Genomic DNA, 24448 nt, shown 5'->3' with positions numbered 1-24448 from the left:
GGTTATTTTGTTACCAAGATAGCAGAATTCCTTAAATTCGTTTACTTCGTGATCACCAAATTTCATGTTAAGTTCCACGGCAGTCTCATTCTCGCTACTTTTCATTACGTTTGTCTTATACCGCTTTACTCTCACTCTATATACTATACCCACTCCGTTCAGTAGATACTGTAACTATTCTTTACCTTCGTTGAGGGGAGCAATGTCTTCAACGAATCTTATCATCGGTATCATTTCACCCTAAATTTTGTTCCCAATCTTGAACTTTCCTTTTATTGCGGTAACTGCTATTTCGAATATACACTCCTGGAAATTGAAATAAGAACACCGTGAATTCATTGTCCCAGGAAGGGGAAACTTTATTGAAACATTCCTGGGGTCAGATACATCACATGATTACACTGACAGAACCACAGGCACATAGGCACAGGCAACAGAGCATGCACAATGTCGGCACTAGTACAGTGTATATCCACCTTTCGCAGCAATGCAGGATGCTATTCTCCCATGGAGACGATCGTAGAGATGCTGGATGTAGTCCTGTGGAACGGCTTGCCGTGCCATTTCCACCTGGCGCCTCAGTTGGACCAGCGTTCGTGCTGGACGTGCAGACCGCGTGAGACGACGCTTCATCCAGTCCCAAACATGCTCCATGGGGGACAAATCCGGAGATCTTGCTGGCCAGGGTAGTTGACTTACACCTTCTAGAGCACGTTGGGTGGCACGGGATACATGCGGACGTGCATTGTCCTGTTGGAACAGCAAGTTCCCTTGCCGGTCTAGGAATGGTAGAACGATGGGTTCGATGACGGTTTGGATGTACCGTGCACTATTCAGTGTCCCCTCGACGATCACCAGAGGTGTACGGCCAGTGTAGGAGATCGCTCCCAACACCATGATGCCGGGTGTTGGCCCTGTGTGCCTCGGTCGTATGCAGTCCTGATTGTGGCGCTCACTTGCACGGCGCCAAACACGCATACGACCATCATTGGCACCAAGGCAGAAGCGACTCTCATCGCTGAAGACGACACGTCTCCATTCGTCCCTCCATTCACGCCTGTCGCGACACCACTGGAGGCGGGCTGCACGATGTTGGGACGTGAGCGGAAGACGGCCTAACGGTGTGCGGGACCGTAGCCGAGCTTCATTGAGACGGTTGCGAATGGTCCTCGCCGATACCCCAGGAGCAACAGTGTCCCTAATTTGCTGGGAAGTGGTGGTGCGGTCCCCTACGGCACTGCGTGGGATCCTACGGTCTTGGCGTGCATCCGTGCGTCGCTGCGGTCCGGTCCCAGGTCGACGGGCACGTGCACCTTCCGCCGACCACTGGCGACAACATCGATGTACTGTGGAGACCTCACGCCCCACGTATTGAGCAATTCGGCGGTACGTCCACCCGGCCTCTCGCATGCTCACTATACGCCCTCGCTCAATGTCCGTCAACAGCACATACGGTTCACGTCCACGCTGTCGCGGCATGCTACCAGTGTTAAAGACTGCGATGGAGCTCCGTATGCCACGGCAAACTGGCTGACACTGACGGCGGCGGTGCACAAATGCTGCGCAGCTAGCGCCATTCGACGGCCAACACCGCGGTTCCTGGTGTGTCCGCTGTGCCGTGCGTGAGATCATTGCTTGTATAGCCCTCTCGCAGTGTCCGGAGCAAGTATGGTGGGTCTGACACACCGGTGACAATGTGTTCTTTTTTCCATTTCCAGGTGTGTAGATTGTAGGGGTGGAAGACTATATCCGTGTCTTACACCCCTTTTAACCCGGGTACTTCGTTCTTGGTCTTCCACTCTTACTGTTCCCTCTAAGTTCTGGTATTTATTATACCCTATATCATCCTTTTCCCTGTAACTTATTCTTCTATTCGAACATTTTGCACCATTTTAGATGGTATAAAGTCTTTTCCAGATTGGAGTACCCAATGAACCTCTCTTGATTTTTCTTATGTCTTTCTTCCTTTATCAAGCACAACGTCAGGACTACCTCAATGGTGCTTTACTTTCTCTAGATCAAAACGATCCTCGCCTGACACATCCTCAATTTTCTTTTACATTATATTATTCTTGAAAGCAGGAACTGTCCAGCTAACTGAGCAATATTTCTCCCAGTTATCTGCCTTGATATCTTCGGAATTCAGAGTACGATATCGTTTCGAAGGTCTGATGGTATGTCGCCAGTTTCATAGAATCTACCCGCCATCGTCCATAGTCTTTTGGTTGGTACTTCCACCAACTGTTTTAGAAAGTCAGAAGAGGTATTTTATGTCATTTCTGCCTTATAATGTCGCGACTCTTCAAAAGCTCTGTTGAACTTTGACTCTTGTAATGTATCCCCTATATCTTCCAAGTCAACTTCCATTTCCTCCTCTATCACTTTAGCAGACAAATCCTTTCTGTTGTAGAATCGTTCAATTTACTGTTTCCACCTATGAGCCCTGAGTTTAACTTTGTAATTGCAGTTACACTCTTAATGTTACCGCCCCTGGTTTTAATTCCACCAAAAGTTTCTTTGGCTTCCCTGTCTGGCGAGTCAGTCATGCCGTCTTCCATTACTTTTTCGATTTCTTCAATTTTTTCTTGGAGCCAGTTCGCCTTGGCTTCTCTGCATTTCCTATTTCTTTCATTCCTAAATGACTTATACATGAGTATTCCTGAATTTCCCTGAAAATACAATGAATAGTCAAAGAAAGTAATACACCGGGTTAATATAGTATAGGACCCACGCGAACACGCAGAAGTGGCACAACACGGCATGGCATGGACTCGACTAATGTCTGAAGTAGTGCTGGAGGGAATTGAGACCATGAATCCTGAAGGGCTGTCTATAAATCCCTAAGAGTACGACGGGGTGGAGATCTCTTCTGAACAAAACGTTGCAAGGCATCCTAGATATGCTCAATAACGTCCATGTCTGCGGAGTTTGGTGACCGGAAGAGTGTTTCTGGAGACACTCTGTAGCTTGCTCAATAACGTCCATGTCTGCGGAGTTTGGTGACCGGAAGAGTGTTTCTGGAGACACTCTGTAGCTTGCTCAATAACGTCCATGTCTGCGGAGTTTGGTGACCGGAAGAGTGTTTCTGGAGCCACTCTGTAGCTATTCTGGACGTGTGGGATGTCGCAAAATTGACCGAAGTCCGTGTAAATGCACAATGGTCATGAACGGATGCAGGTGATGAGACAGGATACTTCCGTACGTGTCGCCTGTCAGAGTCGTATCTAGGCGTTTCAGGGGTCCCTCATCACTTCAAATGCACATGCCCGACATCATTACAGAGCCTCCACCAGCTTGAACATCCTCTGCTGATATGCAGGGTCAGCAGATTAATGAGCTTCTCTCTACACCCGTACACGCACATCCACTCGACAGAATTTGAAACGAAACTCGTCCGACAGGCAACCTGTTTCCAGTCACCAACAGTCGGTGCTGACGGGTGCAGGCGAGAAGCTTTGTGTCGTGCACTCATCAAGGGTACATGAGCCGGCCATCGGCTCCGAAAGCCCATATCAATGATGTTTCGTTGAATGGTTCGCACACTGACACTCTTCGATGGCTCAGAATTGAAATCTGTTGCATTCTGTGGAAGGACTGCACTTCTGTCACGATGAACGATTCTCTTCATTCGTTGTTGGTCCCGTTTCTGCAGGATCCTTTCCCGGCTGCAGCAGTGTTGGAGATTTCACATTTTATCGGATTTCTGATACTCACGGTACACTCGTGAAATGGTCGTACAGGAAAATCCCCACTACATCGCTACCTCGGTGATGTTGTGTCCCATCGCTCTTGCGCCAACTATAACACCACGTTCAAACTCACTTATATCTTCATAATCTCCCTTTGTAGGAGCAATAACCGATCTAACAACTGCTCCAGACGCTTGTTGTCTTATATAGGCGTACTCTGCCTGTTTACATATCTCTGTATATGAATACGCTTGCCAATACCAGTTTGTTCGTCGCTTCCGTGTATTCGTAACTCCTTCTTTTGTGCGCAATGCAGGTGTGTCGTCTACTACCCAAGTTTTCTTAGAAGTTACTTTCCTTCTACCTATGTTTATTTGTCCAACAGCCGGGATTGCTCTCCTTAGAAATGTCCACTCCTCCTCTACAACTGAGCTGCCTGCTGCGGTATTCCTTGTAGCAGCACCCTTATTTTTAGCGAACTGTAAGACGTCTCATCAATGCTCCTTATTTCTGCATCCTACTTCCTTCCCAACTGATTCTTCCAGACGATTCTCTTAAACTTCAGTCTTTTCTTCATCGCTGCTAATTAATTGTGACCTGAGTGCGCCTTACAAACCAATACAGTTTTCAAAGTCTCTGTTTGAGCAGAATGTAATCCAACTGATATCTTCTCGCGCCTTCGGAACGTTTCCAAGTATATCACATCTTCTTGTGAATCTTGAACAGAGTATTCGCCATTACTAGCTTAAGTTTATGGCAGAACGCAAGTAGTCTTTCTCCTCTGTCATTCTCACTACAACTCTTATATTCTCCCGTAACTTTTATTCTGTTCCTTCCTCTACCGCTGCATTCCCACCTCTCATGATTATTACATTTCCTCCTCACTTTACATACTGAATTACCCATTTAGCATACTCATATACTTTTTCTCTCTCAAAGTTTTCTGTTTCCTGCGTCGGCATGTATACCTGAACTATCATTGTCGGCCTTGGCTTGGTGGCAAATCTAATGTGAACAATCCTATAACTGAACTGTTCACATTTGCTCACTTTCTGCCGGACATTGGTACTGATAACGAATCGTACTACCGTTATGCCATTTTTTGCTGCAATTGCTGCTAGGTTCGTCTGACCAGAAATATTTATCTTCTTCCCACTTAATTTCACTGAGCAACAATTTATCTAGTCTGAGCTTTTGAATTTCACTTTTCATATTTTCTAGCTCTCCTTCCACGTCCAAACTTCTGATTATCCACGCACCGACTCGTAGAATGTTGTCATTTAGTTGTTTATTGCCTTTTTTTCTCATGGTCACCTTCCCGTTGGCAGCCCCCTCTCAGAAATCTAAACGGGAGATTAAGCCGCAATCGTTTCCCAATGGAGAGATGGTCATTATACTTCTTTCAATTGCAGGCCACAGGTACTGTGGGTATACATTATGTGTCTTTAATGCAGTGGTTTACATTGCCTTCTGTATCCTCCTGAGATTTTCATTGCTGGCTCTTTCTCTTTTTAGGACAGGTTTACATCCCAAATGCAAGAAATCTCCCTGTACATCAATATGCTGCACCGTCCGCTTTCACAAGGCCGTTGTTAGAATGAGGGTGACTTTGTATGTGGAATTTTTCGGTCACCACTGCTAATTATTTACATTCAAATTTAAGCCGTGACAAGGTTTGAACCCAGGGCCGAAGACGTTCTGATTATTGATCAAAGACGCTACGTCAAACCATGGACCAATCGTCGATTATGTCTCTAGTCATAACTTTGTAAAGTAATATGAAATAAGAAGAAGATGTAAGATCAGTGAATGGTGAACGTACGAATATTGGGTTCAAATGGTTCAAATGGCTCTGAGCACTATCCGACTTAACTTCTGAGGTCATCAGTCGCTTAGAACTTAGAACTAATTAAACCTAACTAACATAAGGACATCACACACATCGATGCCCGAGGCAGGATTCGAATCTGCGACCGTAGCGGACGCTCGGCTCCAGACTGCAGCGCCTAGAACCGCACGGCCACTCCGGCCGGCTATGAATATTGGGGAAGTTTTTTGTAAAATGTATGTCATTTATATAGGAGAGCATGCTGAAAACGTTTGTCACCCATTCACCGGTAGTGGTCGAGTGTCTGGGACTACCAAAATGCCTGAATCAAGAAAGACATTACAGCAATTTAAAGCAGTTCAGTGGATGACTGTCACATTTGTGACTTGTAGGTTTGATCAATACGCGAGTATTACGGAAATGCTTCGGGAACTCAAATGAGAATCTGACAAGGGAAAATTGTTTTCTTTCCGCAAAATATTACAGTGAAAATTTAAAGAACCAACATTTGCGGCTTATTATAGAACGATTCCACTGCTGCCGAGGTACATTTTGCTTAAAGACCACGAAGATGAGAGAAATTACGGCTCATGCGGAGCCACATAGACAGTCGCTTCGCTCTCGCCTCATTGCGAGTGTAATAGGAACGGAAATTACGTAGTACTACAATGTCTCCCTTGCCATTCGCTGTGTATTGGCTGGCGGAATATACATGTGCATGTAGATGAACGAAGATTCGAAACTGGTTCGTACCTCCACAGTTTCTGAGTCACATCGATCTTGTTAGCGCTTGAGTGATCAGACTGGGTATGGACATGCATTTCCAAAAGATAATTAGTGCAAGCGGCTCTCTAAGCACCTGGCTACGCGGACAGTTATTCGTTTTGAGTACCTCAATTGCGCATCAAACTAAACAATCAACTGATCATTTGAGTAATGTATCCTGAATAGATAAGGCGTTATCTGATAATGGTTTCGCTGAATGATACTGAAGTAGGCAATATTCAGAGCTCTAAATAACGCAACTACCCGTGTTTTGAACAGTTAGAAAGGAATGGTTCGTTGGTATGCCTTCAGTGAGTTACTTTATTTCGTCTGGGTTATGTGAAGTTATTATGTACATTACAGAATGCTAAATCTGCTCACAATGTGGGAGCTAAATGAGTTTATTTTCTAACTGCTAAGACAATACTCTCGTTAGCGAGATAGCAATGAGTAAGGGGGTTTTCCTTTCTTCAAAGAACCATAATACCTAATGCCGCATGAAACATCGATGAATGACCTTAGACAAGAGTAGTTCAGGGAAATTGGACTGTATACCTCACCCGACGTTCACTGCCATCCACTGATATATCACGACGCAGCAGCGAACTACTATTCTCGAATTGCGGCTAGCGTGCGCTGGGACTGTGAGTTCGGATAGCGTGTTGCCTACACTTAAGGCGTGCCTCTAGTGCCAGTAACGGATACCTGAAGAGATTTTAGGCTCTGAATATAAAGTATTCAGGTAAAGTGTTTCAGTTTCAAGAAGATTTGCATTCCCTTCTAAGGGAGATGATGCATGGAGGTAACCTTATTTATGTTTATGTATCTTACCAATATTTCAAAAACAATGAAAAGCAGTAAATTTAATAAACTTTTCTGATCAGATCTATTTGGCAGTCGTCCGGTGTAGAACGACCATAACGGTTTACTCCGGGAAAGCATGCTCGACGATAGGCTACATGTCGAAAAAAACAGATCGTGCTCAAGAGAATAGTAGCTTAGCCCAAGCAATAGAAAGGCATTTTGCGTAAGGCACATTAGCAATGGACAAGGGGTGTTAACAATATGCCAACCCAAAAAAACTAAAAACGCTCTTTAATTGTTGTTGGCTTATATTAACAACACAGTTTTTAAAGAGGTACTAACTTGAAAGTGGGGTCCAGAATCTGAAGATGCCTTTTGCCACACTTTGGAAATATCAACGTACTTTCTGTAATGTCTACTGTTGTTGTTGTAGACTTTCACTCTCAACATACTTTAAAAGAGATGTTGATGTGTAAGTAAAGCCCTGAACCTCGAAATATTCAACACGGTAGCCATGGGGAAAGTGACATGTCCTACTGAGACTTAAATTTTTGGATAAGTTTAATTGAAACATTCAAAACATTTATGGAATCTGCTGGAATAATTCATTAAAAACAAAAACAAAATTTTTCAAAATTCTAAAATTTAAAGTGATCGCCTAGATTATAATTTTTTGAAAAGGTGAGCACAAAGTGCTCCCTCCCCTTTGTATTGCGAGGGTTAATGCGCCCCTCAGTGAATAAGTCCAAAGCGGGTGCCACATGCTCTCGTAACCAACATGTAGAGTTGGCTTCACTTGCCTCTAAGTAAAGGTTACTTACAAATATTACGAATGAAACGGTGTATAAAAAGCATTATGTTTTCTGTGCCAATTTTATTGACGGTTTTGGATTTTTAACCCATTGAAAAGATTTAAAAAATGTTTAAATGTGTGTGAATTCCCAAGGGAATTCCCTAGACATACACATTATTTAAACTAACTTACGCTAAGAAAAACACATACACGCGTGCCTGAAGGTGGACTCGAACCTGCAGCGGGAGGGGCCACGTAGTCCGTGACATAACGCCTCAAACCGTGAGGCCTCTCCGGGTGGCGAAAAGAATCACTTGTACACAACGTTTTAATACCAACGCGTAGGAGAACTACAATTTGAAACGAACCAGACAACCGTTTTCTAACAAGCTTTCAGAGCGTAGTGTTATGCAATCATGAAAATAGAACTTCATGAAGGGAATGCCCTTCCTGACGCCACCCCGAACTCGCGGCAGAATTAGCGTTTTCTGGCGGATTTGATCTCCTACAAATGTTCCAGTTCCTGTCGCCGGTTTTGTAAGCAAATGACAACTATAGATGGACAAAATCGTTCACGCTCTTGAACTGCTTCAGTGCTCATCGTTCCATTTGGCAACCGTTCATGTTTACTCGTTCAGCTTTCGTTTTTTATATAATTATTCACGCTACATGCATTTTAGACATTTTTCCAGGAACAATATCAAGTAAGTACAGCTATCACTTTTCTTTCTAGGGTCTTTTGTCCCGCTCCAACACGGAGTTGGCTTTGTTATTACGGATTTGGCAATGTTAATTGCAGAGGGTGGCTGGGTGCCCTTCCTAATGCCACCCCGAACCCCCTGGGGCGGATGTAGTGTACCCCAGCTGTCTGCGTCTAGTGTAAGTCATGAAATAGTGCGAACGTTTCCCAATGTCTGTGAGTCGTGTAACTGAGGCGGAACGTGGGGACCAGCCCGGTATTCACTTAGCGGGATGTGGAAAACCGCCTAAATACCACACCCAGGCTGGCCGGCATACCGACCCTCGACGTTAATCCGCCGGGCGGATTCGATCGGGGACTGGCGCGCCTACCTGAGTTCAGGAAGCAGCGCATTAGCGCTCTCGGCCACCCTGGCGCGTTAAATACAGCTATTACGTCTGGCTGTTAAATTCATTGACATAGAGCTGATACTTGTAGCAAATTACAATAAATTCGTTTCTTATTCGTTCAGAGAAAATAATATGTACTCGTTTCTAATTAACTGGCATGAAATAACTCAAAATGAATTGCCATCAGACAATCCACCATTAATAGTTTTCTTTTACATATCGCTGATGTGTAAATTAACTACATAACATAGTGCCGCAATATCTGTGTACGGAGTGTAAATTTATTTGGAAGAAATCATGACTCCCGACAAAGGAGCAGAGAAAGTGTTTGATAAAATTATGAGCTTTATATCAGCAATGGGGGCAACTACATAATTATAATTATGCTCGGAGATAGCCGAAACTATCAAAGTGAAAAGAAACAAGATCCTCTCTTTCTACACGTTCAAGGCACAGCACAACATTGCTTTGAGATGTTTACAATCTAAAAAAATAACAAGGTTTTGATCAGTCACCAGCTGAAAGGGGCCCTAAGTTTCATGCATCGACTCAGTCATCAGTCACTTGAGAAAGAGAACTTCTCAGCGAGCGCAGGCAACCATTAACAATCGAAGGTGAAATGAACACGAAACTCAATAATCCATTAAATACGTATTAATGTATTTAACAGTAAATTTTACATACTAAAATATTTGAAAATAAAAGAAAATTAAAGGTCACTACCAGTTCAAAGCTGATAATTTTAAGCATATTTCGGCTATGTAACTTCCTATACAAAGAACAGGAAAGAGTTGTTCACGAAACTTGCGCTGAATGGCTTCTTAGTTAAATTATCAGTTTTTTCGCGTAAGATATGATCTCTTTTTGAGGTGCGTGTGTTTAGATTAAAATATCTTTGGAAAAGGTCTTCCGTATTTACCTTGTAAGGTATAAGACATATGGGATGACTACATCGATGGTTTTTAGTTAACTGCAACTTCTCTTCGAAATTAACCATCCCATGGACTATTTTACCGTGCTCCAAGGGGATTCGTCCTGCGAGGTGGATGGTGCAAGCCACATATCTGTTGCAGAAGTTTTTGTTCCGTGGTGAAGTTCAATTACGGCCACAATAAACGACTGAACTTGGCTCTAGTCGCATTATGCTTGTCAGTGTGTAAGTCGAAGTATGATCTAGTGCCACTTCAGAAGCCAAAGTACCGTATTTCGATTTTACAATTCTTTCAAAACTTCGTATACGTATATCAAATCTTCGATAGTGATAACCCGCCTGTGGCTTTACAAAAACTGTAAAATTGTTTATTGTTCCTGTCTGAATCAAAATGAAAACAGTCACTACATTGAATCGTTAAGCAGAACCAGCAGAGGAAACTACGTAAGGATTCAAGCTGGGATCAATTAAATCTAAAATAAAATATGACTAATGTGATTGAAAAGTTACTTTCTAATAATTTTTTAATATTTAAAAAAAATTATCTTAGAATAATCATGCTTAAAATAAAATGAGATTTTCTCGTTACATTTACTCCACGGAATTAGTAAAAAGTATCTTCAATGGTTGTTTTGTAAATGTTAATGCAGTAATACGCTATTAACAATTAAACTGAAAGCAGTCCGCTGTATAGCTGAGTAGTCAATGCGAGAGGATCTAATCAGAGGGACCCGAGTTTGATGTCCGGCCGTGTCGGAGATTTTCTCCGCTCTGAGACTGCGTGTTGCGTTGTGTTCATCATCATCTCAACCTCATCGACAAGTAAGTCGCTGACATGGCGTCAACTAAAAAGACTTGCTCTAGGCGACCAGTATGATCGACGGGACACCCTAGCCAAACTCATATTTCATTGTCTGTTTGAAAGGAAAGGAAAATATTTCGTTAAAAAGCTACTGCAGAACGGCAGATTTTGATATTAAAAGTAAGTAATATTTTACGCCGTTCTAATATTTTTCAAATGGAGAGGCGTCGCTTTCCCTTATCCCATTGAGCTACAATCATGCACAACGACTTTCTTGTGCAAAGAAAAGAAACCTCAACAATAAGAATCTCACTAAGTGTGAGGTTTTATTTTATTTTAATGCGAAAAATCTCAAATTTTTATAAATTTTCTGACGCTGTAATTAAAAAGAATATTGAAAGTTATCTTAAAAGCTAGTCGTTAAATGAGGCAGATGAAACTTATTCTGTAAATAAGAAATGAAATGGCTGCTCCATTAATTCATTAATCAATAAAAAATAAATTGACTTGTATTAAAGAACGACAAAGAGATGTGTACTTTTTTTGTTGCCTGAAAACTATATGTATATGACATAACACTTAATTTTAATATAATTTAAAATAAGTTGAAATGGGAGACTGTATAAAAAAGAACGCAACCAGCCGAGCTAAATTGAGGAACGAAGGAACTAGACTGGCCGAAGTGAACTGTGAACGACCATTCCTGGAAAGAGATCTGTTACGACCACTGTGCACTGTAAACGACCATCTTCAGGAACGAGACTGACCGCGACCGAAGTGAATAATGGATGAGTGTTTCTTAGACGTCGTGCCTCGATCCTTTCGTTCACATTAGCGAAATGTTCCTTTGAACATGTTCGCTTGTGAACGACCCAACTCTAATGAGAACTACAGTTTTGAGACAGAGTGAAGTATATTATTTATCGTAGCCTCCTGAACTATGTGAGTGTCATCGTAATGTATCTGACAGAATATCAAACTGAATTTGGACAAATTGGGATTTTTAACTTGTCTAATAATAATCCCAAAGTCTTCCCACTATGTCTCTTGTCTCAACATTAGGCACATCGTTTACGTTGATTACATTTTCCTGAATTTTACGTTAATCTACAGTAATCAATTAATAACATTCTTTCACAAATACATCGCTCTATAGTTTGGAGGCAGAGAAAAATATATTATTTATCGTAGACTCCTGAACTATGTGAGTGTCATCTTAATGTATCTGACAGAATAGCAAACTGAATTTGAACAAATTGGGATTTTTAACTTGTCTAATAATAATCTCTAAGTCGTCCCATTATGTCTCTTGTCTCAACATGAGGCACAGCGTTTACGTTGATTACATTTTCATGAATTTTACGTTATTGTACAGTTATAAATCAATAACTTTCTTTGACACACACACATCGTTCTAAAGGAAGAAGGCTGGTAACTCATGCAAAGTCTACTGGAGCACAAATTGGGACCATCTGTTCTTCATTACATGCTTGTCTTACTAAGATATGCTAGCTAAGGTCATCAAGAGAGCAAATTAATAAATGTAGACTAAAAGAAACTGACAAACTGAATATCAGAAGCTAACGAATTTATTTATGTAAGCGTACCAAAGCATCACAAGTCAATAATAAATGCTGAATACAGTATACAGGGATCGAACTTTTGTTGCCGAAATTATACGTGTTATAAGGAAGTTGATTCAGGTGCAACTTAGACAAACTCCGATTACTTTCTGCGAACCAATCGTTGGCATTATTGGCGTTTGCTACTTATACTTTACATAAAGCGTACTAACAAATCACTAATAGATATTGTGTGTTTGACCTAAAGAGTAGCAAGGTTATCATTTTTCTTGTTTTACTTAACAGCTTTCTAAACATAATACGTAAAACGTTAAACATGCGTTACGCTAGAATTCTAAAGCAGTCAAGTTCTCACCTACTCCTGCGCTGACAGCTGATTGGGTAGCTAGTGTGAGCATCAGCAGCAGCAGCATCAGCAGCATCAGGATCCGCCGCAAAGCCCTGGCTTTCGCGTACGGAGCTGGGTGGCCCATGTCTGCTGTCAAGGGATGCCTAGCAAGCAATGCGGTCCACGAGCGCGCGTCAGCTTGCTCTTACCGCCCTCCCCCCAGACGGGGGGCGCGCATGCGCAAAGTGCCCGCTGGCACCCAGCAGACAGCCTGACACCGCCCACGCGCCGTGGCGGCGGCAGGGGGGAGAAGGCACGCTTCCGCCAGCGTGACACGTGTCTCTGTGAATGAGTACCGCTGCAAGGAGGATATTACTCAGCAACAGTGTTGCTGCTCTCTGAATTATTTAGCGTCTATAACTTTTTGCAGTTAACTTGTGGCTGATGTTCGTTTCACACGGACATGTTGGAGAGCATTTGTCGTAAAATAGACTGTTCCCAATTGTTCATTGTGGAATGGAATCCACAGCTGCCGAAGCTTCATAAGAACTGTTCCTCCTGTTTATCAGTTGTTTGGACAACGCACTTCTTTTTTATTAAAACAGAGCTAAAAAGACGGTTCTTCCTTTCAGATCAGTAAAACGGTGGCGGGCTTGGCTAGCACATTGATGGGTGTTCGTCTGTGTCTGCTGAGTGCTGTTGACCGCTGTTGACATGTGGGGTGCACTTAGCCTTTGTGAGGCCAATTGAGGAGTTACGTTTGACTGAGAAGCAGCGGCTCTCGTCAGGAAGGCCGACAAAGGCAGGGAGAGCTGTGTGCTGAGCACACACACCTTCACATCTGCATTCAGTTGCGCCTGTCGGCTGGTTGGTGGTATTGTTGGGCATTCCGTGGCCTGTTAGAGAGGAATGTTTTGAACATGGTCCCTGGAGAGAATTCTCCAAACTGCAACCATAGGTGTCAATACAGACAACGTGTGCAGTGTAATATTAGCACAATCAGCACGTTCTGGACCATATTCACCAGAATCTACATAAGTCTGTGTATCGAATTGTTACTGCAAATTAGATACATTTCCTCCACTACACCTATTAACGCAGTCTGTGTAAACTTGTTGATCTGCAGGAAACAATATTAAACCTGGCATGAGATTTTCACTCTGCAGCGGAGTGTGCGTAGATATGAAACTTCCTGGCAGATTATAACTGTGTGCCGGACCGAGAATCGAACTCGGGAAGGTAGGAGACGAGATACTGGCAGAAGTAAAGCTGTGAGGACGGGGCGTGAGTGGTGTTTGGGTAGATCGGATGGTAGCCGCGAAAGGCAAAGGTACCGAGTTCCAGTCTCTGTCCGTCACAGACTTTTAATCTGCCAGGAAGTTTAATATTAAACGTCTTCATCTGGTGGGGCAGACTGACCATCATGTTCTTGGACGAGAAATTGGTTACACGTCTGTACTTCGAAAAAAGCAGAGTTGTAACTGGTAACCACTGCGTTGCTCTTCTGCTTCAAATGCATAAAAAATGTGACAGGTGTGGATTGCGTAGAGTAGAGAAATTGTTACTTCGAGATCTGCCATTCGTTCGTACAGCTGCTTTGACTATAGAAAATGACGGTTTCGAAATATGAACTTGTCACGTTACTCTGACTTCTATTTATTCCTACAATTAATGAAGCTTGTAGTTGCAAAATATTTTCATTCCAACAAAGAGGTTCGGTGGCTTTAGCTGGCAACAGTACAAACTAGAGTTGTTCACCTACTGGATGGAAAAGAGGTGAACAAATTCCGTACGTCAATGTCAGTCATAAAAGGGAAGCGCCAAAGAGAGGAGACAGAAAATGAAACATCATGAGTTGAGAGCGTATGTGATGTTATTTCAATTATTACAGTACAGAGTAAACTTTACAAGGAACTAGGACTGCCTAGGCCGATGATTAGTATGACGTTGTCCGCCCGATAACTAAGTGCTCAGCGAGACGGATTGCCCTCCTACGTGCCCGGGTTCGATTCCCGGATGGGTCGGGGATTTTCCCCGCTCAGGGACGGCTGTTGTGTTGTCTTCACCATCGTTTCATCCCCATCTGGCGCGCAAGTCGAATGTAATATGAAACGTCCCCTTAGAAAAATTATACACGACTCGTCTATGTGAAACGTCCTCTTTGAACAATTATACACGACTGTGCTTAAACTGACACACAATATTTTAGCGCAACGCAATCTGACTTCCAAATATCCCTACGAAAGAATGGCCCTGACTAACATTTACCTATACCTTTCACAAATCACTTACCTCACCAAAAATCTTCGTTACTCGAACTACTGCAATACAGCGAGCACCACTACTGCCAGCTAAATAAAAGATTCAAACTACGGCAGGCACTAACTACTGGTAGGTATAGTTAGCGAATGAAAGATTTTAATAGAGAACAAACAATGTATTTACCTTAATAGTCATAATATATACAGCAGTTCATGACATCCAGTCTTACAAATTTCAAAACTCCGCCATCTCTCTCCCCACGTCCACCACTGCTGGCGGCTCACCTCCAACTGCGCAACGTTACGCGCTGTTAGCATCCAGCTGCCGCTGCCCAACACTACAATGGCAGACAAAATTGCAAACCAGCCACAGACTGCACACGGCACAGCCAGTGATTTTTATACAGAGCGCTACGTGGCGGCGGTGTTACCAATAAAAAAACCTAAACAGCCTACTTACAGAAATAAGACTTGCACCACGGCGGCCGGACCTGCCCTGTAAGGGGCCTACCGGCCAAACGCTCATTTAATTTCAAGTATGACGTTCCGCCACCTCTGGCTTGGATGCACGCAGTGATTCGGTTGTGAAGGGTACCAAAATACGTTGTATCCCGCCTGAGGTAAATCGTCCACATCTTTTGTAACAGATCTTTTGGATCCAACTGCGACGGCGTTGACAACCGAGACAGCTTCAAATACGTTCTATTGTGACGGATCTGGGATCTAGCTGCCCACAGAAGTACCTCAATATCACACAGACAGTTCATAGAGAAACGTGCCATGTGATGCCGAACACTGTCCTGTTGAAAACCTGCACCAGAATCGCATTAGAGGTAACATGAGGACGCCCGATGTGCGTGTAGTACTGTCGTGATGTCAGATTTCACCCAATCACTATCAGCCGTGATCGGAAATTACGTCTGATGGCTACCAACACCACGACGACACGACTAACAACGCCATGCGTCTTCAAGACATTGGAAGAATGAGACTTCTCCCCACCTGGCCGCCACACCAGCCGACCACCATTCGTCGCTGAACATAATGCGACATCTTTCATCCCGGTCACGGCACCAGTCCAAAGGTATGCGCTTAATTTGCGTGTGAATGGCAACTTACTCACTGGACGGTAATTCCATAGTCCAGTTGTTGCTGGTATCCAACCAGCGGTATGGGATGACACATAATGTTCCAATTGCCCATTCTCGGATGGCAGCCGCAGATGTGAAGGAGTTACGGCGAGCTTGGTGTACAGTACGGTGATCCTGTGATGGTCAAACGTAGTCGGCCTGAACATTGGTCTCGGGAGTGTCGGACTACAAGTTCCCCTACCGTCCAATAACAAGCCACTGTCACTTCCGAATGACCCACAACCTGGATATTGCACGAGTCGGCCATCCAACCAGATGGAGACCCACAACGAGGCTCCATTAAAACTCACTGCCCCACACGAGCATATGGCGCCTCCGAGTCCTTCGCAGTAGTCACTCAACATCTGGCGCTGTGCGCGTTACTTATATAATGCGCAATATTGTCCAAACGAACACTGAATCTTAATTCGGAGTAACACAAGAACTGAAATATCGTACTTATCCGCCGACACCAGGTAAACAACTTTTAAGTAAAAAGTCTCCCCTGTACGGGAATATACATAATGGATGTACAGGTACAGGTTGCATACACATAGTTGACGGCATGTGGAATATTGGGTCTGGCCGTGAGCCTTTCTCGGATAGCCAAATTGTAAGGTGACCGCTCACAATAAGCGGGATATCAGGGTTCATGGCCCGATCCAGCACACATTTCCATTGTCGTCGTTACATTATGCAGCTGCTGGTTGTCCATATTCGCAACTGCGACTATATTTCATGTATCTAACACACTCTGGCGGCCCCGCTTCACCTGTCGTAGAGATCTGCAAACCTAATGGTTTACATATCCGCCGATGATGTGTATCTGTATAAGTTACTCAGACGCCCGACAATGTATGTGTTTCACCTTTTTAGCAGGCAGCGTACATTCAGAACTGTATATGTGTTTTGTACCTAAACGTCACGATTTTACTGATTGGTCGAAAAAGTTTCTTCATGCCCTCGTTAGTATGCGATTCACAGATGACATCACTTCCCAAGTACTATAATGCCATTCACAACGACTTGCAGAGAGAAGACTATTGAAGGAAGACTTACAGAAACTCACTCCAGCGATCTACTCATGAAACACATTCATTCTGAGACACCTACTCACGCTATAAAGGTTTCTTAATCTTAAGGAGAAAATGAAACGAAAAAAAGAGAACTATCGCAACCCCTGTAGCATAATATGATTATGCAAGTGCTATGAAGACCGCGTGTATGACAAATCACCCCTTTCTTCTTTTACATCTTTTGCTATTCCCTCTCTCTCTCTCTCTCTCTCTCTCTCTCTCTCTCTCTCTCTCTCTCTCTCCCACCCCCCTCCCCTCACCCTCTGACATCCACTGCAGCACACTGCTATTATTTCTAAGATTCTGCACAAAATTTTGAAACCAGTGTAATAAATAACTAAATTGTTACATTTGAGTAGATGTACCAAGTCACACATGCCTCAAAATTGATCATCCAAGCGAGCTTGAAAGTAACCAGAGTTGTCAGATATTGCAGAAGGAGCTATAATTCATAAAAAAAAATCCCTTTGTAATCTAATGACAATACCCCGTGGTATTAGTTTCTTAGAATGCACCACCTACACGAGGAAGAGGTTCAGAGCACTGTCAAGTTGCAGGGAGTTGGCAAAAATATGGTAAAACATTACCGAGCCAAATTCGGTGCAGAAAAATCAATGGCAGTTTCCAGTCGTCTCAGAATGAATAAATACAGATCTTGTATGAGCTTCAAGGGAATATTACACCACTCCTCCTGCAAAACATCTTAAAGTTCAGGTAAAGACAATAGAGATTGACACCCATCAAGCACCCTTCTCTCTTATAGTACTGAGACATGTTTACTAGCCAGGGGAGACGCGATATTTCATCCTCGTGCTTTCAGAAACATTCCACCAATCCTGGACGATGCGAGCTGTGCGAACAGGGGCCTGCCATCTGAGAACGTAGCATCACCACTGAAGAACAATCGTTGTACCGTTGGATTGACCTAATCAGTCGAAATGGTCACACAATCCTTGGTAGAGTATCATGTGACCAACAGAATACCACGATATGGCACTATAAATCATCTTTTACTCTTGTTGTTGTTGTTGTCTTCAGTCCTGAGACTGGTTTGATGCAGCTCTCCATGCTACTCTATCCTGTGCAAGCCGCTTCATCTCCCGGTACCTACTGCAACCTACATCCTTCTGAACCTGCTTAGTGTATTCATCTCTTGGTCTCCCTCTACGATTTTTACCCTCCACGCTGCCCTCCAATGCTAAATTTGTGATCCCTTGATGCCTCAAAACATGTCCTACCAACCGATCCATTCTTCTAGTCAAGTTGTGCCACAAACTTCTCTTCTCCCCAATCCTATTCAATACCTCCTCATTAGTTACGTGATCTACCCATCTAATCTTCAGCATTCTTCTGTTTCACCACATTTCGAAAGCTTCTATTCTCTTCTTGTCCAAACTAGTTATCGTCCATGTTTCACTTCCATATATGGCTACACTCAATACAAATACTTTCAGAAACGACTTCCTGATACATAAATCTATATTCGATGTTAACAAATTTCTCTTCTTCAGAAACACTTTCCTTGCCATTGCCAGTGTACATTTTATATCCTCTCTACTTCGACCATCATCAGTTATTTTACTTCCTAAATAGCAAAAGTCCTTTACTACTTTAAGTGTCTCATTTCCTAATCTAATTCCCGCAGCATCACCCGATTTAATTTGACTGCATTCCATTATCCTCGTTTTGCTTTTGTTGATGTTCATCTTATATCCTCTTTTGAAGACACTGTCCATTCCGTTCAACTGCTCTTCCAAGTCCTTTGCCGTCTCTGACAGAATTACAACGTCATCGGCGAACCTCAAAGCTTTTACTTCTTCTCCATGAACTTTAATACCTAGTCCAAATTTTTCTTTTGTTTCCTTTACTGCTTGCTCAATATACAGATTGAATAACATCGGGGAGAGGCTACAACCCTGTCTCACTCCTTTCCCAACCACTGCTTCCCTTTCATGCCCCTCGACTCTAATAACTGCCATCTGGTTTCTGTACAAATTGTAAATAGCCTTTCGCTCCCTGTATTTTACCCCTGCCACCTTCAGAATTTGAAAGAGAGTATTCCAGTCAACATTGTCAAAAGATTTCTCTAAGCCTACAAATGCTAGAAACGTAGATTTTCCTTTCCTTAATCCTTTTTCTAAGATAAGTCGTAGGGTCAGTATTGCCTCACGTGTTCCAGTGTTTCTACGGAATCCAAACTGATCTTCCCCGAGGTAGGCTTCTACTAGTTTTTCCATTCGTCTGTAAAGAATTCGTGTTAGTATTTTGCAGCTGTGGCTTATTTAACTGATTGTTCGGTAATTTTCACATCATCTGCCAACACCTGCTTTCTTTGGGATTGGAATTACTATATTCTTCTTGAAGTCTGAAGGTATTTCGCCTGTTTCATACATCTTGCTCACCAGATGGTAGAGTTTTGTCAGGACTGGCTCTCCCAAGGCCGTCAGTAGTTCCAATGGAATGTTGTCTACTTCGGAGGCCTTGTTTCGACTCAGGTCTTTCAGTGCTCTGTCAAACTCTTCACGCAATATCATATCTCCCATTTCATCTTCACCTACATCCTCTTCCATTTCCATAATATTGTCCTCATGTGCATCGCCCTTGTATAGACCCTCTATATACTCCTTCCACCTTTCTGCTTTCCCTTCTTCGCTTAGAACTGGGTTTCATCTGAGCTCTAGATGTTCATACAAGTGGTTCTCTTATCTCCAAAGGTCTCTTTAATTTTCCTGTAGGCAGTATCTATCTTACCCCTAGTGAGATAAGCTTCTACATCCTTACATTTGTCCTCTAGCCATCCCTGCTTAGCCATTTTGCACTTCCTGTCGATTTCATTTTTGAGACGTTTGTATTCCTTTGTGCCTGCTTCATTTACTACATTTTTATATTTTCTCCTTTCATCAATTCAATATTTCTTCTGTTACCCAAGGATTTCTAGCAGCCCTCGTCTTTTTACCTACTTTATCCTCTGCTGCCTTCACTACTTCATCCCTCAGTGCTACCCATTCTTCTTCTACTGGGTTTCTTTCCCCCATTGCTGTCAATTGTTCCCTTATGCTCTCCTTGAAACTCTGTACAACCTCTGGTTCTTTCAGCTTATCCAGATCCCATGTCCTTAAGTTCCCACCTCTTTGCAGTTTCTTCAGTTTTAACCTACAGGACATAACAAATAGATTGTGGTCAGAGTCCACATCTGCCCCTGGAAATGTCCTAAAATTAAAAATCTGATTCCTAAATCTCTGTCTTACCATTATATAATCTATCTGATACCTTTTTGTATCTCCAGGATTCTTCCATGTATACAACCTTCTTTTATGATTCTTGAACCAAGTGTTAGCTATGATCTTTTACTCTTGGGAAGTAAAATTGGCTAAAGTTGGAAACAGTGTGTAACAAGACTCATGCCGCCAAATGACTTTCTTCCTTTGTTCCACAGTGAAAGTTTTATGTCTTCGGTACCACGATTCCCTGTTACGGGCATTTGCATCGCTGATGAGTGGTTTTCGAATTCAGCTAGACCTTCCATTCCCTCATTAAGGAACCCCATTCATGTTGTTTTGGTACTGACAGGGTTCGTGAGTGCGACATACATTCCTGCAGTGATCATTACTGCTGTCGTCTTCTTACTTTTCGTCAGAAACCTCTAGAAAGACCAGTCACTCAAAGCACAGTTTCGTTCGCGCTGTGACATGCGGATGATGTTTTTCCTCTTGAATCCAACGTTTTGACGATACTGTTTAGGCTTAGCTGCATTTGCCTTTATGTTGAAGCATGCATTGCTCGCGGTGTTTCCATATTTTTGTCCAACCACTGTAGCTCACGAGAAAATGCAATGTCAGTCTCCTTTGTGGTAACGCAACTGTGGCGTGGTAGTGCGCGTCTACATCTACATTTATACTCGGCAAGCCACCCAACGGTGTGTGGTGGAGGGCACTTTACGTGTCACTGTCATTACCTCCCTTTTCTGTTCCAGTCGCGTATGGTTCGCGGAAAAAACAACTGTCTGAAAGCCTACGTGTGCACTCGAATCTCTCTAATTTTACATTCGTGATCTCCTCGGGAGGTGTAAGTAGGGGGAAGTAATATATTCGATACCTCATCCAGAAACGCACCCTCTCGAAACCTGGCAAGCAAGCTACACCGCGATGCAGAGCGCCTCTCTTGCAGAGTCTGCCACTTGAGTTTGTTAAACTTCTCCGTAACGCTATCATGGTTACCAAATAACCCTGTGACGAAATGCGCCGTTCTTCTTTGGATCTTCTCTATCTCCTCCGTCAACCCGATCTGGTACGGATCCCACACTGATGAGCAATACTCAAGTACAGGTCGAACGAGTGTTTTGTAAGCCACCTCGTTTGTTGATGGACTACATTTTCTAAGGACTCTCCCAATAAATCTCAACCTGGTACCCGCCTTACCAACAATTAATTTTATATGATCATTCAACTTCAAATCGTTCCGCACGCATACTCACAGATATTTTACAGAAGTAACTGCTACCAGTGTTTGCTCCACTATCATATAATCATACAATAAAGGATACTTCTTTCTATGTATTCGCTATACATTACATTTGTCTATGTTAAGGGTAAGTTGCCACTTCCTGCACCGAGTGCCTATCCGCTGCAGATCTTCCTGCGTTTCACAACAATTTTTAATGCTGCAACTTATCTGTGTACTACAGCATGATCCGCGAAAAGCCGCATGGAACTTCCGACACTATCTACTAGGTCATTTATATATATTGTGAAAAGCAATGGTTCCATAACACTCCCCTGTGACACGCCCGATGTTACTTTAACGTCTGTAGACGTCTCTCCATTGATGACAATATGCTGTGTTCCGTTTGCTTAAAACTCTTCAATAGAGCCACACAGCTGATCTGATAATCCGTAGGCTCTTACTTTGTTTATCGGGCGACAGTGCGAAACTGTATCGAACGCCTTCCGGAAGTCAAGGAAAATAGCATTTACCTGGGAGCCTGTATCAAATATTTTCTGGGTCTCATGAACAAATAAAGCGAGTTGGTTCTCACACGATCGCTGTTTCCGGAATCCATGTTGATTCCTACAGAGTAGATTCTGGGTTTCCAAAAAGGACATGATACTCGAGCAAAAAAAATGTTCAGAAATTCTACAACAGATCGACGTCAGAGATATAGGTCTATAGTTTTGCGCATCTGCCCGACGACCATTCTTGAAGACAGGGACTACCTGTGCTCTTTTCCAATCATTTGGAACCTTCCGTTCCTCTAGAGACTTGCGGTGCACTTCTGTTGGAAGGGGACAAGTTCTTTCGCATACTCTGTGTAGAATCCAACTGCAGTGCGGTCTGCCTCTGTGAAACAGCTTTGGAAAAAGGTGTTTAGTATTTCAGCTTTACGCGTGTCATCCTCTGTTTCAATGCAACCATCATCCCGGAGTGTCTGGATATGCTGTTTCGAATTTAACTTTCTAATTCACTGAACGCTTCACGCATAGCCCTCCTTACGCTAACTTTGACATCGTTTAGGTTCTGTTTGTCTGAGAGGTTTTGGCTGTGTTTAAACTTGGAATGAAGCTCTCTTTGCTTCCGCAGTAGTTTCCTAACTTTGTTGTTGAACCACGATGGGTTTTTCCCGTTTTTCACAGTTTTACTCGGCACGTACCTGTCTAAAACGCATTTTACAATTGCCTTTAACTTTTTCCATAAACACTCAACGTTGTCAGTGTCGGAACAGAAATTTTCGTTTTGATCTGTTAGGTAGTCTGATTTCTGCCTTCTATTACTCTTGCTAAACAGATAAACCTTCCTCCCTTTTTTTATATTCCTATTAACTTCCATATTCAGGGATGCTGCAACGGCCTTATGATCACTGATTCCCTGTTCTGCACTTACAGAGTCGAAAAGTTAGGGTCTGTTTGTTATGACTAGGTCCAAGATGTTATCTCCACGAGTCGGTTCTCTGTTTAATTGCTCGAGGTAATTTTAAGATAGTACACTCAGTATAATGTCACTCGATGCTCTGTCCCTACCACCCGTCCTAAACATCTGAGTGTCCCAGTCTATATCTGGTAAATTGAAATCTCCACCTAAGACTATAACATGTTGAAAAAAATTATGTGAGATGTATTTCAAATTTTCTCTCAGTTGTTCTGCCACTAATGCTGCTGAGTCGGGAGGTCGGTAAAAGGAGCCAATTGTTAACCTGGCTCGGTTGTTGAGTGTAACCTCCACCCATAATAACTCACAGGAACTATCCACTTCTACTTCACTACAGGATAAACTACTACTAACAGGGACAAACTTCGCCACCCCCGGTTGCATGTAATCTATCCTTTCTAAACACCGTCTGTGCCTCTGTAAAAATTTCGGCAGAATTTATCTCTGGCTTCAGCCAGCTTTCTGTACATATAACGATTTCAGCACTGGTGCTTTCTATCAGCGCTTGATGTTCCGGTACTTTACTAATACAGCTTCGACAGTTTACAATTACAATAACGATTGCTGCTTGGTCCCCGCATGTCCTGACTTTGCCCCGCACCCTTTAAGGCTGTTGCCCTTTCTGTACTTGCCCGAGGCCATCTAACCTAAAAAGCCGCCCAGTCCACGCCACACAACCCCTGCTACCCGTGTAGCCGCTTACTGCGTGTAGTGGACTCCTGACCTATCCAGCGGAACCCGAAACCCCACCACCCGATGACGCAAGTCGAGGAATCTGCAGCCCACACGGTCGCAGAACCGTCTAAGCCTCTGATTCAGACCTTCCACTCGGCTCTGTACCAAAGGTCCGCAGTCAGTCCTGTCGACGATACTGCAGATGGTGAGCTCTGCTTTATCCCGCTAGCGAGACTCGCAGTTTTCACCAAATCAGATAGCGGCCGGAAGCCAGAGAGGATTTCCTCCGATCCATAGCTACACACATCATTGGTGCCGACCTGGGCGACCACCTGCAGATGGGTGCACCCTGTACCCTTCATGGCATCCGGAAGGGCCCTTTCCACATCGGGAATGACTCCCCCCGGTATGCACACGGAGTGCACATTGGTTTTCTTCCCCTCTCTTGCTGCCATATCCCTAAGGGGCCCCACTGTGGTGGCGACATATTGTGTGTTTCCCGCATGACACACTTTATTGGACGCAATATAAAAAGCACTTAGTGGGTGGATGGAACCAAGATTGTTGGGTGCTAAGCAGCGTTGTCATAATAACTCGTAAGATACTCACTGTAAACAACCAATCCACCGACAGAAAAAAATTTAAATCCAGCTAAATTAATGTTCCATTTGACAATATTTCTTTAGCAAGTCATATCAAAAAATGTCTCCATGTGCCATTCAAATAATTTTCTTCGATAAGGCTGATGCTGGCAGTTACGATAATACGTATG

At 43.3% G+C, this 24448-nt stretch overlaps 1 protein-coding gene across 1 annotated transcript in view; it reads right to left on the bottom strand.

Moving 5' to 3' along the window:
* Positions 1-12850, bottom strand: part of LOC126269964 (fibrillin-3-like) — a 127658-nt gene extending 114808 nt beyond the window's left edge. The window contains exon 1 of the mRNA XM_049974033.1: positions 12640-12850. Within this exon, the coding sequence (XP_049829990.1) occupies positions 12640-12757 (118 nt within the window). The 5' untranslated portion in view covers positions 12758-12850. The remainder of the gene's footprint in view (positions 1-12639) is intronic.
* Positions 12851-24448: the final 11598 nt, after the last annotated feature.

The sequence above is a fragment of the Schistocerca gregaria genome, chromosome 1, assembly GCF_023897955.1.
Source record: "Schistocerca gregaria isolate iqSchGreg1 chromosome 1, iqSchGreg1.2, whole genome shotgun sequence".
NCBI classification, from domain to species: Eukaryota; Metazoa; Arthropoda; class Insecta; order Orthoptera; family Acrididae; genus Schistocerca; species Schistocerca gregaria.
The sequence above is the reverse complement of the archived record's forward strand: the minus strand, read 5'-3'. Positions and strand labels throughout refer to the sequence as shown.